Genomic DNA, 19365 nt, shown 5'->3' on the forward strand with positions numbered 1-19365 from the left:
AATGATTGCCACCATTTGGTATTTTTCTAAGAAATACATAAGGCTCTCTGGAGGCATATTTTGAAATGTAAAATGTATTAAAGTTAGCTTTATTACCAGTCATCTCTGTCGTCACTTGCACTGTGGCTACTTCTTTTTCTGTTGCAGCTGAAATAAGAACTTACAAAATTAAAAGTTCTCTTCTACGCATGCCAATATTTTCTTAAATCTCACAGTATTGCCAAAAATTTTGCTGTCATAAAATGCAATCACATTTGCGCCTAGCTGCATATACAAAGAAACACAGCTCTATCGAAGTGCAACAGATCCCCACACTGATAACACTTACCTGCCTTGGCTTAGATAAGAAATCACATATAGTGCTTACCACAAAAGGAACTGGAAAAGTAAAACAATATACTTTCAATTTTAATACAAAAGAAAAACAAACAACAAACATAAATATAAGTAAGATTCTAAGGTTTTAGAAAGTTCCTTACACTAGTTTGAAAGTCATATTTTGGTTAAATATAGATTTCTTGCTCACTAAAACTCATAGATACATTTACTGGTGGTGGTCTTTTTGTTCTTCTAGTTGCTTTTATTTATTTATTTATTTGCTAAATGTTGACTTCAGTGAACAGCTAAGATCTGGCATATTGATTTCTTGTTGTGAAGTGAGCTGTTCAAGCTCCATTTAAGATTTTCATCTTGCATGTAGCCCTGAGCACATCATAGCACCATAAATTAGTTAAATTGCACATTTATCACAAATGTTATTTTAAGATACTGCGTAAATGTGATGGCTGGAAGATATACAGTATGCTGCAACAAGCCACTACTTGGGTGGGGTTAGACCAGGGTCACCTTTATACACCTGTGATTTAAAGCTCTTCCCACCCATCACAATCTCATTTTTAAACTCTTTCTTGAGGCATTTTGTTTTCTTTCAAATCTGATCTGCATCTTTCTAAATAAAACATCAAACGCAACACAAAAGTTGGAACTCAGATACATATTTTAAAATCCCACATTTGTACCTTCATGTCTAATAGGACAAAAATTATCTTCATATCGTCAGGTTGGTGATTTGGTTAGCACTAATGGTTACTGTGCCAATATACATATCAGTGTATTGATGGAAAGGACATTATTCCAGTTCACTGATTCTCTAAATTCTTTATAGTGTGAAATCACATTGGTATGCCAGTCCTGAAGGTTCTGAAATGCAAGCTGAACTTTATTTTAATAAATTGAGGATATGCAGATCCTGAGTAGCCATTCATTTGCAAAGTTTGAATATTTTAAAACTGTATTTTAAAAGTCATTTCTGGTGCACGCAGAGATCTGGCTGCTCCCAAAAATTTCCTGTTTCTATCTCCTCCCTGGACATTGGTATCCAGAGGGTCGGGCCCTGGGAGGAACTTCATCAGACTGGATGAAGCTGCACCAGCGGCATTTGGTGTTTGCAAACATCAACTCCTTGTCTGTATTTAAAAAATAAAGAGAATGAACACTGCAAAAGACTGCTGCCTCCTGCTTTTCCTCCCTCCCGAGCCCCAGATAACTGTATTGCATATAGAGCTTTTACCATTACTATTATAAGTCAACGGTGCATCTTAAAAATAAGTTGATTGACAATATATGCAATAATCTGCCAGTCTCCTTATGTGTGAGTTTCTGCTTTGCAACCAAACACTATATTTAAGCTGTTCTAATTTTCAAAGGAGGAATTCTCTGCCGTAGATGCAAAAAGTGTGCCTGCATTTAGGCTGAGACCATGCAAAAAAGCACAGAGTGCTGCCAGGGAGTCTTCCTGGAGGGCAGGGGATGGCTGGGCTGCACCTCCTGGGTACAATGGGTACTCCTGGGATGGGGCTGGCAAACATCAGAACTGTGTGCTGCGATTTCATTGCTGGGATTTGAGTGGAGGCCATAACACTGACACACAAATGACCTCAAAATCAGATACAACTGTGAGCCAAAAGAGGAGGCAAAAACGCAGAGCACTAATTGTGAATCCCATTCATCGAGTCTTCTTAGCACTATTGGCTGCTAAGAATGAACAGAACACTCAGTTACACTGGGCAAGACATGGCATTGGCTTTCATGGTCAGAGAGGAAGGGGAGAAAGCATAAAACACACTTAATTCACTTACTGGAAGACAGTGGATATTTTTTTTAAATAAACTGAAGATTTGACATTCAGATGGTAGCTCTCACTTAAAATACGACTCCTAAGTGCCACAACGGTGGTTTTGGTTCCCTGAACCATTCCTAGCCTCCGATTTCTCCTGCCTGGCAGAAGACATTATTTACGTGCATAGTTATACAGGTAATTTGGAGATGTAAGTTGTTGATGGGGTGACCTGTCAACACCAGTAGCAGCCCGTCATTCTCATCTAAACGCGCCCGCTCATTTGAGACATTTATCCAGCCTTCCTCTCGCTGTACCCCAGCACTGAAGGCCACCAGAGGCTTCCCTTCCCAGTGGCTCCGGGAGCTCTCCAACCTCAGGTGCCTCTCCAGCTGCTCCAGGAGCACAGCAGTGCTCTTCCAACCCGTGTGCCCAGCTGGGCAGGGAGAGCAGCACGGCTCCCCGCCGGGCTGCAGGCGCAGAGAAGTGCCAGTTTGCTATGTTGCACACTGCTCCTAAAGCCTGTCTTTGCAGCCAGCCTTACCTGATGTTTAAAAAGGAGTTATAATGCTCATTTATCTGTTCCGGAGGAAAAAAAAATTGTTAATGCAGCCTTTGAATAAGTGCTACCCTGCTCTTTAAATGCTAAAGTTCACTAAAACTCCAGTGATTTATGTGCAGCTTTTGACTGCCAGCACCTGGCAGATGAAGAAACCTACTCAAGCTTCAGTCATAAACAGATAGCATACAATTTAATTTTAATGTGCTCGTTAGTCGTAGCACATTTCAGACATAATTGTGAACGCAACACAAAATTATAGCAAAAAGACAATTTTAATGCTGCTGTAGAAAAAAAGGTTATATGAAGAGTCATATAATGGTGCTTCATTGTCAACAACAAAACAGGGCACAGAGTGCATTACAGTGTCTGTGCTGTTTACATGCCAATATTTTATACATAGATTCTCATATGGTGTCAGCTGTCAGTTACTTCTGCAAATTAACTGCCAAAAATGGAGACGAACAGAATCACTTAGTGTGCTGGTAACCACGGGTTACCTTTCATATGCCTAAAGATAAAGCTGCAGTATGGAATCTTGGGAGAATAATTAGGCAGAACAAAACAGAAAGTTACCAATTGAAATAAAAAGGCATTCTACAATAGGAAATAACAACCAAGAGCGCTTATAAATAAGTAAAAGAGGTTATATCACAGAATGCCTCATAACTTTTAAGCAAAGTATTACAGTACAAACATTTTAAAGGCTTTATCAATGTTTAGGAAATACAGTACAAGTTTTTCAAATAGATTTAACCCTTTGAGCACTGAGTTTATTTTGAATTTTCTCTTTTTATTTTCTTTTATTACTTTTTTTTACTAATAAATACCTTTAAAAGTCACGTTGTGCAAAACAGTTATAATGCATGCCAGGAATGCAGTCCGTGGCTTCTGTTTCTTTAGACGGTTTAAAAAAAGAAAAAAGAAACAAACAAATAAATGATAGCAACACTAATAAATATGTATAATTTAAACATGAACCTCTATTAATATAGATGTACTGTATAGCAAAACAAAACAAAACATACTTTGCTTTAAGAATAATGTTTCTGAATACTTTATAAATGCTATCTGTGGTATCTTTCATCATACAATTTACAACGTTCAGATGTTAAAAGAAAAACCATTAGGCCTAAAAAATGAAATATACACTATATATAGCAGTTCATACCTGGAGTTATCAGGTACAAAAAACACTGTTGCTAAAAATGCTGAAGAAAAAGAAAATGGCATTAACCACAATCACATTTTCCATAAGAGATTTTGAAATCTATACAATATATACATCTATGTTTCAATGTGAAAATCATATTTTTAAATTTCAAGGTGTGAGACACCTCTGCATAAATGGAGGTTCATATTTGTAATCAGAACTAAGCTGGTCAGGGTTTAAAAAAAACCATATCCATACATTTTTACCAAATTAATGCAAAAGTGCTTCAAAGTACTCAGAGGGCTAAAGATTACAGGGTGAGAAATACCAGCACACTTAGGTCACATGAAAAAAGTGCACCAGAATCAGTTATAAATGCTTAATTAAACTGTCTGTTAATGCATGCAGCTTGATGCATCAGAGGGATGCATAGCAACTAAATCCAATTTACACAAAGTTCCAAACACTTACCACTGCATTTTAACCTTCATATTTTACCAGTAACAACAGCTGATTATGCACCTCTAAACACTGTACAGTTATACAAAACAGTTCAGCCCAGAGCGACTCTGGAGTTAAAATAAGAACATGTGCCAAGAATTAAACAGTAGCTTTAAGGCGTCTTTGACAGTTTTCCTCAAAGCAAATTACAGTTATTTTAATCAAAAGCAAATGCTACTGCTTCTCTAACTCTGAAACATACAGAAGATGATCCTCTGGTGACTTCCCATGTGTTTTACTAAGATGAAGTTTAACAGCATGCTTGCTTGCAAAAGTCCTGTTACAAAGTTTGCACTGGTAAGAAGTTCCGATATCTTCCTCTGGAGAGGACGTCACCAGCTTTTCAGACGGTGACTTTGCTTGTGCTATCTGATTGTTAATCTGTTCACTGGACAGTTTGGACAAGTCCCTTAACCTGAAACCCAGATGCGATTCAAGATGACTGATATAAGTTGAAGGAGTTCTGATCTGTGAAGCGCAGTCATTACAAAAGAACACTGGATGCCCAGTGTCCAAATTTTTAAGGAACTTAGTTCCCCCCGTCCTTCGGAGCTGGTATTTCACATTGGCTAGCCAATGGCTAATCGTGGTCATTGAAAGTCCCGTAAACCTGGAAATGTGCATTCTTTCTTGAGGGCTCAAGTCTGACATTATGTATTTCCCCTCTGAAGTCTGCCGTAAACTAGCTGCAAACTGGGCCTGCAAGATGAGCAAGTGCTGAGGGTTCCAGTTAGACTGACGTCCCTTCCTTTTCTGAGCTGGTGTACTCTCTTCTGGTTCCTCTATTGTGGTACCATCAATGTCAGATTTCTCAGATATGCTGGAAGGTGTGGAAGATTTTGATGTGTGACTTTCTGTCAGGTTCTTCAGCATATCAGATATATCTGACAAGGCATTCTCGCGTAGCGGCGAGTTTGACATGAATGACACGACTGCAGATGTCTTTGCTGTTGTCACTGTAGATGAAGAAGATGCAGAAGATGTCGATGTGGATGACAAAAGCGCTGAACCCAAAGAGCAGCTTTTGTCACTCTTGCCTTTCGTCAAATCTATGGGTTGGTCATTGTTGACATGATAAAAATAACGGTCTAAGTGGTCTGTTTTTTTGGACTGGAGAGGTGGGGTGGCCACTGCAGCCTTTTCTGCCAAACTGTTGCTCATTTTAAAAAGCATGCTCATTGGATCCAACGCGGGCAAAGATGGCTTTGCTGCCTTCCCAAGATGAATATTCATGACAGACTGCAGTGCACTTAATGGGTTTACAAATGGCTGTTCAGGAGGGTGATCAGTAATGATAGCCGTGCTGCTACTTAAAGAACCTACAATTGACTTAGCAGGCTCTTTCCCGTTTTCCACAGGTTCTACAGTTGGACTGTCCTTGCAAGCATCTCTTTGAGGGACTGGGCTGTTCTGTTGGCTTTTAAAGCCACCATCATTGGAGGCCTCCATTTTAAGAGGTTCACTGACTTCACTACTGCACGGTGAAGGTGTTGCACGCTTCATTGGAGAAAGCTTCCCTTCGGGCTCCTTCATTTTTTCCTCTACTTTAGCCACCTTCTCAGTGACTTTCTTTACTAATTCTTCCATGGCATGAAAATTCGTTTTCGGCACAGGTGAGGTCTGGCTGCTTGGTGGGGATACCAAGGGCTGGCTTTTAGATGGTGATACTAGTTCACTGTTTCCAAACATGGGCTTTAACGGTGTACTCTTCCCAGATGAGCCCAATGACAGCTTCATCATATTAGGCAGCTGATAAGCAGCATGAATGCTAGGGTAGCCACCCCAGCTCGGGGTGCCATTCTGGGCTTTATTTATAGCTGATGTAACTGTGTTTTCTAAAGACTTCAATATATCCAGTCCCCCTTTAGGGCTTTCTTCTAGGTCGTTTTCAGTCAAGTAATGATATTTCGAAGAGATATCATACTTCTCCTCATCCTCACTTGACTTTTCTTTATCTTTCATTTTCTCATCAGCAGTGCTTCTTTCTTTATCTACTTCTTTTTTTATTTCAACATTTAATTTAGGGGAAACACTAGAAGGCGTATTGGAAGGAGATGTGAAAGTGGTGGCAGCTAGTGGCACAGACTGGACCTTCTCATCTACTAAGGATGTTATTGTAGGCGTCGCTGGGGCTTCTATAATAGGCTTCCCTTTTTTCATGGCAGAGTTGGTGACTTTAATAAAATGTCCCGTCACCATCATGTGGGCAGTGAGTTCCTGCAGAGTGTCATGAGAACTTCCACATTCCATGCACTTCAGAATTTGAGATTTCCTCGCTTCAAAGTGCCAGGCATAGCTGGCACCGTTCTGGTGACCATAGCGATTATTTGGTGTAATGTAAGGATTGGAATTCTTTTGAAGTGCATCGTTGGTGTCTGAGACGGGTGCTTTTGGTGTCCCACCTGTGGAATCTGGAGAACTTGGAAGTTCAAGCTCTAGTGATGCTTTCTTTCTAGTAGCTGGGATAATTTTAGCTGCTACAGGTGTAACAGGTTCCTTCAGAGGCACTTTTTGGTAGTGTTTTGTTTTGATCATATGAACACTCAAATCCTGAAGAGATTCAAATGAATGACCACAGTACATACACTTTAATACTTTCTGGGCATCTTCTTTCCCTTCCATTTCAAGCAAAGAACGTTTACGAGGTTTGGACCATCTTTTAGGGTTATTGTTATCAGTTTCATGGTTGTCATCTCGATAATGTCCCGTTTCATTCATGTGCACTGTTAATTCTACTAAAGTATCATAGGCAGCACTGCAGTCTTTACAGCGGAATTTACTGGCTCCAGTAAATATAGAGCCATAAAGCTTACTGCTTTGTCTGTACAATTGAACTGTGCTAAAAAGGCTTGGTTCAGGAAGAATTCTGCTCTGAGAAACTTGCTGCAGTGTTTTAGCCATTGCAGTCTGGTGCCAGTCAAAGCTGCCACTTCCACAACTGCTGCTGCTGCTGCTGCTACTGCTGCTGCTGCCATTGTTTTTTTCTGAAATTGGCTGGTGAAGATTCAAATTGAGATTGGACCAGTAGGAATTGGAGAGAAAGTTGTTATATACAGCTTTCATTTGTTCTAAACTATCAGATACGGTGGAGTCTTCAAGTGGTATTGAAACCTCCTTGCTCTCTTCTTCATTTTTAATAGAACTGCTCTCAAAGTCTGCCATGCGGTCACTTGTCTCACTGATATGTGATTCACTGTCCATTTCATGGCTTGAAAATTCAGCTGCTGGAGAGTTTTGGTAGCTTTGGCAGTTCTTACTGAAGTCTTTTTCTGGACATGCATATTTTGCAGAAGGCTCTCCATCAGCTGTGTTTTCATCAGCTTCCACATCTTCTTCCACCAGTGCTGCTGCTTTTAGTTCATCTGAAACATAGGCTATTATGAAGAGAAGAAAAATAAGTTAGTTTCTGCTGATCATACTTTCACTCAAGTGTTTCAGCCAAAGAACTGCACTTATTTGTAAAATTAAACAGTTAAAATTTAGCGTTTCTTCCGAGCAAGAAAAAAATCTGCTCTTCAAACATAATTTGCCACCTTATTCTTCTCAAGGGGCAACAGCTTGAAATTAAAACTAAATTTGAAATTAATGAAGCACATTCTGGAGGTGGCATTCATTTCTAAAGTAATAAATTACTTGTATCAACCTCAGAGACAGCAGTTCCTGTCTGTCAATTAATATGTCTTATGCTTCTCCTACCCCTAATGCATTTCTTAACAGACAGATTCACAATTTAAATTAAGCAAGCATTTTTTGCTCATTACAGTTTTGAGACTCAATCCTTAATAAATATAGAGTACAACAAACATCAAAAATTCCTACAAAGCAAAAGAATTCCTAGTTGCGATAATCAAAAAATGAGATTTTCAAGAAGTTATCATTATTAGTAGTATCATATTTTGAAGGAGGAGAGAGTAAAAGTAGGTGACGCAACCTTCTGAAACAACTCACTACGAGTTGAAGGATATTCATTACGGGTATAGCAAATGACCCATTCACATTTAAACACACCTTTCTCAACAAGAAAGCCCATGCAGAATTATGTCAGGAGCTATGTCAGGAGCTAGTTCAAGAAAATTGGTATGCTGTACTCATTCTTGCTGTATAAATATATACAAGACCTTCCAGTGGACCTTACAAATGTCAAAGTGTTTGCTCTTTAGACTACTTTGTCAATATTTACTCAGCATAAGCTACACAGACACCCAACAGGGATCCTGTCTTTTTTTCCTTCTCAAGTAATGCAACTGGTGATGTAAATTTAAGATACTCTTCCTGAATAGGATAGTTGGGAACTGACAGTAAACACGTTCTCTTTTTCTTCACTGCTTCTATGCACGTATTCTACATTAAGTTTACCTTAGTTTTTCCTTCAGGAAAGAAAATTATGGTTAGGTTAAGAGAGGGATCATTAATTGATAAAAATAATCTATTTTTATATAGTGAGTTAATTTGCAGCTATTCTTATTAAATGGAATTTAGAATTTGCTTGCAATCTCTCGCAATTACAATTACAAACTTCAAAAGAACGTGTTTCCATTAGACTAGGGGTAAGAACACTTGACTTTTGACCTTCCCTGGAACACATCTGGAATGGTGGGTATCTGTGTCGTAAACACATCTATAGCTTGTTTATGCAGGCAATAGTGCAAAGAAGATAATGATTAGCATCCCAAGAACACTTACTCTAGCTCATAGAGAGAACAATGTAGAACAGTATAGTAGATATCACATACACAGTATTGAACCTTGCAAATTGTGATTAAATGTTGCCAGAAAATCACAAAAGAAGAAAGCAGCTGTTAAAGCAACAATGAAATTAGGCTTTTAGTTTCATATGCAGTACTTCTTCATTCAGTTAGGAAATACAAAACATTCACTGCTGTTTCTCACAAGGCTGAATAGTAGCAAGTCTTCTTCCAAGCACATAAAATTATATAATCTGATCTACAGAATAGTTGCTAAACCTCTGAAAGCACAAACACATCACATGAAACAACAGATAATTGTGATTAAGTATTTCAGCTCAGGTCATTTCAAAACAGAAGAGTCATGCAGCAAAGTTCTTATTTTCAATATTTGTATGAATGTAGTTTGAAATAATTAAATTTTAAAACTTTCAATTATTATATTATTTTGAAAATGCTGTTAAGATCTGACTTTAGAAGATCAGACTTTAGAAGGAGATATATGCGCTCTAATGAAATAGAGCTGCTCTCTTTTACTCCATTTAATGCTTTCTCAAAATATCTTGAAAGAATTCAAGATTCTTATTTTATGTATGCTACAGTCACACTGGCAATCTGTAGCCAAGATTAGTGTCTATCCAGCAAATGCTTGCAATGAAACCACTATACAGATACGACTAAGAAGATGGACTTCACTCAGTACTTTTGTTCCCTTATACATGGTACAGATTCCTTTGCAGCTCAATTGTTTCTTCCATCATGTTTTTGAACTCTACCAAATCTTCAGCAAAGGAAAGCATAAGGGTTAAAATTATATTCTACAGCTGAAAAAAAATGAAGTAATCCCTGGTAACATGTAAACAACTGGCTAACAACTGCCTCAGTCTGAGGCACGCCAAAGATCCAAATGATAAGAATAAGGAAAGATGGAAGGAAGAAATGACAGCGTGAACCAACGATCTGGAATCAAATATACTCTTTTCTGTCTTGTGGAGTTTTAGTTTTATCCCTCCCATTCCTTTGATGCATGTGAAATTGAAGACAAAATCTCTTTTTAGGACATAAAATCCAAGGTTATTGTCACTCTGCCTGCATTAGCAAGACCTGCACACCTGCAGGCTGAGATGAAAGACCAAGGCACCTTATAAACATACCCATTCTTTGCTCCTTCTGTCCACTGCGTGCTCATTCTCACACATTGGTACCAAAGCCCTGGGCCCTGCATACCATGCAGGTGCTCTTGTAGACTGCTTAGTCCTTAATTTGTGTGGTTTTCTTTACATTTTTGTTTATCTTATTAAGATCTTATGAATTTTGTTTGGATGAAACATTCACATTGTCACATTCACAGTTTTTTTCAAGAACGACTTTTATACTGGGGAAAACCTCCAGCACGTGGCTCATTTAAATGTAAATCTATTTACCTTTCATGCTTTCTTTGCCCTTTTCACCAACTATCAAGCATATTTGCGTGTTAACCAGGAGCTGCCTCCTTTGTAGCTGTTCTCCTTCCTAAGCTCAAGTTGCAAAGCCAACTTGTGACATCGATCTTTAATCTAGATATGTGGGAAATGAGACAGAAATGACAGCATGGAATTTAACTCTGCAACTTTCATAAAGTGACAGTCTGAACAACTTCTGCTCTTTCCACTGCACAAGGGAGAGGAGGGATGAAACACAACTTACTCCCAACTTCTTCAATCCTTTCACTTAGAACACACCCCTCGGAGGTTTGTGAAAGAAGCTTCTAACATCTTATTCCAAGGGCTGGTCACCTAGCATTTGTCTTCAGGGCTGGTGCATAGCAGCAGGAGGCAACCCACCAAATCCTGGGCCAACACATAATAGCAAATTTGGGCCATTCTCAAGGATTCCCAGCACCTACATTTAAGTTTACAGTGGCTGAAGGGCTCATCACTCCCTGAAGCCTTGTCCTCAGTGTGCACATCTCCTCCTCATAAAACCCTGCCAAACTGATATCATCATATGGGACAGATGAAGATAGAGGGTTAAGGCCAAAAGACAATTCCACACACAGTATGGGAAGCTCTGATCCTGCTGACCTCACTGCACTCAGCTCAGAGGAGTGGAACAACTGGTGCTGTCTGCCTGCAGATGAAGGTGACAGCTTTGCTGTTACAGAGCATAGGACAAGGAAGGCAGAGAGATTTTGTCTTAGGTTAAGTATCTACAGGAAGAGCAAAGATACTATGTAGAAAAGAAGAATAAAATCAGGAGGTGATGGTAAAACAAAGAACCCCACAACTTTTCATTGAGATCTACTGCCTGGTGGAGATTGTCTTTAAGAAGCACTGGCTCCAACCCATCTTTGCTCAGCCACTTGCTTCTTATTAGAAATAAAAAATAAAAGAGAGATTTTTGGTTTGATGTGTTTCACGTATAAAGTAACGTTTAAACAGCAGGGCATCTGTACAACCTTTCTTCAATGCCTTGACAGCAAAGTATGAGGTAAAAAAAAAAAACACTTTAAAGGCAATCCTAACAGCAGAAGAAGTTAATAAGAATGGAAATGAAAGAAATTATGTGCTTCTATATTTTTGTTTTTCACTTCCCAATGTCAAAGAAGAAAAAAAGTCACATTTCCCCAAAAAGTTTTTAGTTTACATCTTGTAGGACATCAAAACCCACAGGAAATTGGCTGCAAAATGAGTATTGTTGTCACTACGACATAGTATTTGACAAAAGATGGGAAGTAGTTCTATGGGGAGGCTCTCAGTTCCTACAGAAGATGAGGGCATTAAAGGGATTCCGAAACCTACTGCAGGTGCAGCTATACAGAGGTTGAGAACAGACAGTTCCCTCATTAATATTTATTATAATTATTAACTAAACTGCTAGGTAAAAATGAAATTAACACATTTGATATAAATACATAAATGTAAGCTATGGTATAATGGAATTCATTTCCACAGAAGAGGGAATTACCTTCATAACTGAGCTATGGATCATTTCTTTGCCAGTGGAAATAAATTGTGATACATCGCTACCTAAAGTGATGTATATAGATACATCTTGTATTGACACTAATAAACTGATGGACTTCTCTCTATGCAGACACCAGGAGAACTACAGACACCACAGACACTATATACATGTATACATCATATGCATCTGAGACCATATATTTTGGCTTATATTTAATTGAAGCATTTTTGAAATGTCTTGCTTTAATTATGTGCTTTTTCCAGCAATACTTTATTTTAGCTAGCTTACTGGTATAAATAAGAACTAGAATACAAGCTTTTTCCTTGAAAAAAATATCAAAGAATTCAAATATTCTTCTTGCAGGAAAAAAATGTTTGACTACAAAAGTCAAGCATCCAATGGTTCATCAAAATACTTCAATTCCTTGGAATTTTTCTAGCTTTAACCAAGCAGCCTTATACTAGAAAATCACAACAAACTTTATTACTTATTTATGCATGGTTTGAAATAATCGTTCAGTAGTAAGGTTCATTTCCTAAACCATCTGATTTTTGAGTGCATCTTGAAAAAAGCATCTTACCCCCTTAACAAAACCTGAATCCATTTTAATCTCACACCTTGAGAACAAAAGAAAGAGGTTGAGAGTAAGAAGGATACAGTCATCTAAGGAGTTACCCTTTTTTAAAAACAACCAACCAAACAAACAAACAAAAAAAAATTAAGTAATCTACAGAAAAATCCTTGAGGAGTCCACAGTTTCTGTGGAGCCATTCAGCCAATATGGGACACAGCCTGAACACAAGCCAAGGAAATGGCAAGAGGAAACAGAAGTTCTGAGATGTTCTGACTGTGCCAATGGACCCTGCTCACACAATTAATGAAGAGAGGCAAGAGAAAATGCAATGGATTGAGCCAATCAAAGACCTAACATAACTGTAGGCACACAAGAGTTAGCCTGTTAGAAAACTCCCACTCCATAGGCCTTTCAGGTACAGGAGGAAAGGCAAACATTTCACCCACAACGTAAGCTATTTCTATATGGACACTGACTAATAATTCACATGCAGCTGAAACGGTTTGAGACTCCACCACACGGCAGAGCTGTTAGTGTACTCCTCAGGAGGCAACAGAAGGGGAAAGCAGGAGAGCCTCCCTGTTCACCTGAATGGCATGTGAGAACATTGCTAATAAACAGGCATGGCCATGCTCGTTGCCCAGCACTTTGACCTGTTAGAAAGATCAAAGGTTCTATTTCACGCAGGCTTTACTGTCTGCTGTGGGAGAGAAATGTTTCCAGGAGGAGAGGCCAGCATTTCTCTCACCTGTTAGCTGAAGCAGCTGGTACTCTGCACTAAGATACGATCCTACTCCAAAACTGATTATTCTGCCCATCGGCAAGATCAAGAATATTCATTTGAACATGCTGATTTGATGTGGTGTACATGACTCATGCTTGTTTAGCTGTTTGGTGTTTTTTTTCCTGGTGCGTTGATACATTTGCAGCATTTTCGCACCAATAACGCTGTACTATGAAGTTACTGGGAATCAGCGCATGGATGGATGTCACACAGCACACCAATCTAATGGTGACTATCATTAGGCACCAGAAACTTCGAAGTGCACTTCTGCTTCTTTATGAATATACTGCAGCAGCTATCTGACAGAAAGAGCTTAGAAACAGGCCAAAGGAAGCTAGGCAGCTTCCCCCAGCTTTTGTGTAGGTTTTAAAGGAGGATGAAAATTCCCATCTATTTTTGACTTCAGACTTAACTGCCATATGAAAGGTACCACAGTGGCAACCTACAAATGAAAACAGTAAACATTCAAAAATTGCTACTAATTCTGCTAAAGGAGGCATTTATCTTCCTAGAACCAAATACTGTTTGGACATTTGTTAAATGAGATATTCCTGTGCAAAGCTCACATTTATGTATTATCTCCTTCATTAAATACACACCTGAAAAAACAGAATGCTATTATATTAAATGCTGGCTTAGAAACAACCTAGCACCACTGGAAAACATCACTGTAATTTGGTGTTCAAAAGATTCAGCGAGTGCTCTACTCTTCACAGCAACCCTGTTCTTATCCATAGTTTATAGCTGCAGACCTGGAAATCCAAAGAAGTTAAAAATTACTTGCCCAGTGCCAGACAAGAAGACAAGTAAAGAAGCCTACAACTCCTGCAGGTTAATATATATAATGAAGCTATTTACACAAAACATGACAAGAAAGTCTGTGTTTCTGTTCCTGTGCTTCTTCACAGTGTCTGTATGTGACTGCAACCTACGTGTGTAATTGAAAATAATTCACAGTTTTCAGCTTAAACCATTACTAAGGATAAAATACCCAGTGAAATACCCACAGGTGCATGTACTGTGCAAAATCTCGAGTCTGTGGTTAAAAATCTTTTCTGAGCCAAGCTGCTGGGATCCAGTAAGTGCTGAATCTGTACATTGCCAGAAAACTCCTTTCCACAATGGGGAAAATAGGAAAGGTTTTTAAAATCAGGAGAGGAATTGTCCCATCTCTCCCCCATGGAGCTTTCTGCTCCCAGCACGGAGGAGGCCTCCAAGTAGGCTGTGAGCATCAGTTTCACTAGGGCTGTACTGGAGATGAAAGATGATGGATCATGCCCCACTTCTCCAAGGTTGTCCTCTGCCTTGCTTTCGGTCTGAACTCCCCGAATTAAACTTGAGCAGGGTTTTTCTAAAATCTGCTCAAATTATCCACTCATTAAGCATAACATCCCAACTTCCTAACGTGGAGAACAGCACATAATCACATCACAGAGCAATGTAACCTTGTGCACATAGGGTTTTGTGAGGGTCAGTCTGAGATCTGTCTCTCTTTGAGAGTTGATCTGCCTTCCCACACAGTATGTTTCTAACAAAAAGCAATCTAGCGATTAAAAAAATGTTGAGAGACACCCCAGTCCAAATTACTCCCATGTATAATGCACAAAACCATTTTAAAAGAGATTTCCTCACATAAAACTTGCTTCCAAATGCCGTAATTGTACGGTTGGAAGAGAGCATCATGCTTAGGAGAAACCAGTCTAACAGTTCAGAGAGCCTGCCTGGTCAGGAAAAACAAATCCTTTATTTTGTTCTCCTGAATTTGCAGCCACACATACACAAGAGGGCTGGCTTCCTAAAACACTGCCGCACAGAAGCAGGGGGACAGTTTACGTCCTGCTCTGCGTGCCCCCAGATGATGACCAGAAGCAGCACACGATTGCTGTGTCAACACTATGGGCTTCTGTGAGGACAAAAGGCCATTGTTTGCTGTTGTATTTGCACTTGAGGACAGCAGAGATTTTGACGGTCCTTATGAGCTGGAATGTCTGGCTGATCCTGCTGGAAGAGAAATGGGAGAAAAAAATGCCTTGGCCTTTCCTGTCACAGCATAAACCATCTTTCACAAGTACTGTCAGAACTAGATCAAACAGGTACATACGAAACAAAGACTGTGAACACCCACTGGGAATTCTCACTTGCTGTTTGGTTCAAGATTGATGGCCGTCAATACTCAGAGTGCCTTCCTCTTCCTCCCCACCCTGCAGGTCAGTGGGAAGGGTGACCTTCCTGACAGAACACCAAAGGCAGGCACAAATGCTCACCAAAAGCACCAAAGCTCACTGCAGGAATACCAAGCTCTCCACGAGCCCATGAGAGGCTCAGGAGCCAGCTAGCCAGTCTCAGAGGGGGGCAGCACAGGGGGGCTCAAGAGCCAGACATAAACTGTTGGCGTAAACAGCTCACAAGCAGCCCCACAGTCTGAAAACATTCACATAAACTTAACAAATACAATTAAGTATGTGCATTAGTAACAGGAAAAAAAAATCTACATTTGCTGTATAAATTATTCATCACAAGTAAATGTGATCTACTCTAAGTGAGACAAAACTGGTTTTCTGTTGGTTTCTAAGACAGTTGCTTTGTGTAAAGTACTACACACGTATTAGATTACCCCACTCCAGGCAAGCACATATTACAGCAAGAAATAAGTAGAGAAAACAGCCTCATGTTCTGCTTTGCCCCTGATTTTGATTTAGGAGGTACACTGGTTTTTGGACTCTTCACAGGATTTTTCTATGCATAGAACTACCATTTCCTCAAGTAGACAAAAATATTTACTGAAATCTCCAAAGAATAAAAATATTTGGATTTTTTTTTTTTTAAATAACATTCACTGTCAACATACTGTTAAGAACAGCCATTTTCTCTACACGACCTTATGAATTAGTTCTAAAACACGCAGTGACGCAATCACTGCTTGATATCAGCATTTGGGTGGCATCTTTCTTTTAATCACTGCAAAGCACTCAGGGCATTCACCAAACTAATACGAGATTCACAGTCAAATCCAGGATAAGCAGGCATGAGCATAAAAGTTCTCAATATGGCTCTAATAGCTCTTAATTATTATAATCCTTCACTGAGCAAACAGATGTTGTAAGGGAACTTTAGTTTCTTCAAATGTAGTAATCAAACCATTCTGCTTCTGCCCTGCCTCTTTTCAGTAAATGCTTTGTATAGCAGAGTGGAAATAGCAAATTTAGTGGCAAAATGACCATTTAATTGTCACAAAAATCTGTTTTTGAACAAAACTGATGTTGTCATTTCTCTTCATCCACGTTTCTCTGAGCCTTCTGATTGCAGTTTAGAATTGTGGCTACTGAAAAACCCTTACACCTTACTTTCTGTAAGCGCCCCACATCTTTGGTTGCTCCCAAACTGCCCACATCTTACAAGCTTTACAGTGACCACAACGCAGGCTCTGTATCTGTGTTTAATCATTCTAACATTAACATACATCCCTAGAGCTGCAGCCTTCATTTTTCTAGCCAACTTGAAATTCCCATTGAAGCCTTTCATACAGTACTTTCAATAGCTATTTTGGTTGCAGTGAGTACTTACAATAAACTCCATACAAAGGTATGAATGGTATAGGAGAAATCCAAATGATTTCAATCACAATTTCAGCTATTGTGAACTTGTACTTATAATGAAGTTTCTCCATGAAAAAAGGAGTTCACTGTGGGCCAACAGAGCTTTGTGTCCTTTCACAGTTTTTATTCAGCCCTCATTTAAGAAAAACAACTATTGACTACTATATGAATCTCAGGACTTAGAGAAAGCAAGGATCCCAAGGATTACCTCTACAAGATGGCCCCCACTTGTTTTGTACAGATAGCAAAAAAAAAAAAAAAAAAAAAAAAAAAGCACTGAATATTCATTTAACTCATTTGCTAACTATACTAATATACTCTTTTGTAAATGAGTCTCTATCTCCAGCACTAGCTATTGAACTGAAGGGTATTTGAATAGGTGGGTTTTGCTATAATGCCACACTAAGATAATGTGCTAGAAACAAATGGTTCACTGATTCCTGAATAGAAAATTTGCTGGAAAACCCTGAGAACCAGAAGATGAGGGGGAGGGGATTAAAATGTCTCATCAGAGCCACCAACCAAACCCTTGTCATTTTTAAAAGATGCTCCTATGGCACAATATGAATAGTTTATAGCCACAATTGTGAACATTCAATGTCATATAAGAAAAGACACTTGTCAAGAGCCTTTCCCTTACAAGCACCCTCATCATGACCTGTGTTAATGAAGTTAATTGAATTTAAGATCAATAATGGTTAATTATTGCAATTTGACATTCTGAGATAAATGGCTTTAAGACAGAGAAATGTGTGTGTATGTGAATTCTCTCCAAAGAAGGTGAACATGTTACAGCCTAAGAGGGATCACACAGTCCTTCCATTGATCCTGGTACAATCTGATCGACCTAATCCTCTGATGAATGTGGGCTTTTCACAGCTACAAGTAAATGTTCTACAAGACTACTCTAACCCTTGTCACTGACCAAATCTATATGAGCTGTACACTAGAAATCTATTGAGATAGATTAAAGAACTGCTGTAGAAACAAGAGATGCTTCAATAAAGATGAAGTTTTATTATATTGACTACTAATGTTACATGCACTATGTAATTATGAATGCTTACAGATCATAAGAGCTTAATTTTGGCCAGTTGGATGTAAATGATCATGATTGAAAAACAGTATGAAATTTAAAAAAAAAAAAAAAAAAAAAAAGATAATCTAACAACCACCCTGAATTTGATCAATTATACGTGAATGTTCAATAAGCAAGAGATTTCAAGATCATCCTCGAAATGTGCCAGAAGATGCTCACAGAGAGGTATTTATTTCATAAAGTCACTCATCTACCCACCTCATTTAGGTTTTTTTTAAGTTTACTTTCACAGTAGTTCCTCAACAGGAAGACATTTTTTCAAACGTGTTAGTAATGATATTCTTACATGCATACCGAACAAGTTAAATGACCACTTACAAGATTTATAATGACAAAGTAAATGTCAAGGAAAAAGTATTACTGATTGCAGAGCACTGACAATAAAAAGCCGCTGAAGAGTTCTGTCAAAATGTAAGATTATGCAAAAACACTATTGAGAACACTGCTAATCATCTGCTCTTGTCAATTACTTGAAGGGTATCTGACAGCATATTTACATTAAACACATTTCAGTAGCAAAATCCTTAATGCTGTATCAGAATATTTTCATTATCATTAGAAATCCTCTAAAAAGTCCTTTTGCTGCAGAGCATTACAGCAACAATGATGTAATATCTACCTCTGTACCAGGCATCTATTTCACGCTATTATAGCTACATAACATTTGAAATAATACAACCAAAGATTAAATATACATGTAAGATGGCAGTCTCCATGTTCCCTCACCCAGTGTTGGTACTTTTCAAGTTATAGCTTTGTAGGAGTCTCAAACTAAGCACAAATGAATGATCTGTCTTTGTCTGGCCATTCTTTTAGCCTTTTACTCCTCGTGTGGCTGTATTTTATTATGGCAAAAGACATTATCAAGCAGACATTTTTTCTAAATCTTTGATTGTAACTTACAATTCAGCTGCTTTATGAAGAGCCACATTAACCACCAGTACCTTTCACCCGCAGTGGAAACTTATTTTAGTTACGTCTATCTTACACTTTATGGAACCCTTCCTGCAAAATAGAGAAATAAATGAAATGTAATGAAAATGAAATGTTGATCCTTTCCATGCTTCAGCAGGCGTTACTAAAAAAGCATACATAACCCTGTTGGATGCGTAAAACAGTACGCACACATAAAAATGGACAGAGCGTAAACACGAGCTGCCTTTCAGAAGGAATTCATTGCGGCCTAGAGAAAAAGGAAGGAAAATTCAGTCCCTAATGTGGCTCGCAGGATCGATTCATGGTCCCTCCACTACCCTTGCTGCAGACATCACACTTAAACTCAGTTTACCTGTCTGTAAAATTGGAAAATAGTCCTGATGCTCTTATTGCGTTTAAAAAAACACTCACTGAAA

At 38.7% G+C, this 19365-nt stretch overlaps 1 protein-coding gene across 4 annotated transcripts in view; it reads right to left on the reverse strand.

Moving 5' to 3' along the window:
- Positions 1-2931: 2931 nt before the first annotated feature.
- The window catches only part of TSHZ3 (teashirt zinc finger homeobox 3), a 63087-nt gene continuing 46653 nt past the window's right edge, over positions 2932-19365 (reverse strand). For all 4 annotated transcript variants that reach the window (XM_085235214.1, XM_085235213.1, XM_085235215.1 and 1 more), the window contains exon 2: positions 2932-7703. In XM_085235214.1, the coding sequence (XP_085091340.1) occupies positions 4504-7530 (3027 nt within the window). In that variant the 5' untranslated portion in view covers positions 7531-7703 and the 3' untranslated portion in view covers positions 2932-4503. The remainder of the gene's footprint in view (positions 7704-19365) is intronic.

This window comes from Meleagris gallopavo, chromosome 13 (assembly GCF_905368555.1).
Source record: "Meleagris gallopavo chromosome 13, MGAL_WU_HG_1.1, whole genome shotgun sequence".
Lineage (NCBI taxonomy): Eukaryota > Metazoa > Chordata > Aves > Galliformes > Phasianidae > Meleagris > Meleagris gallopavo.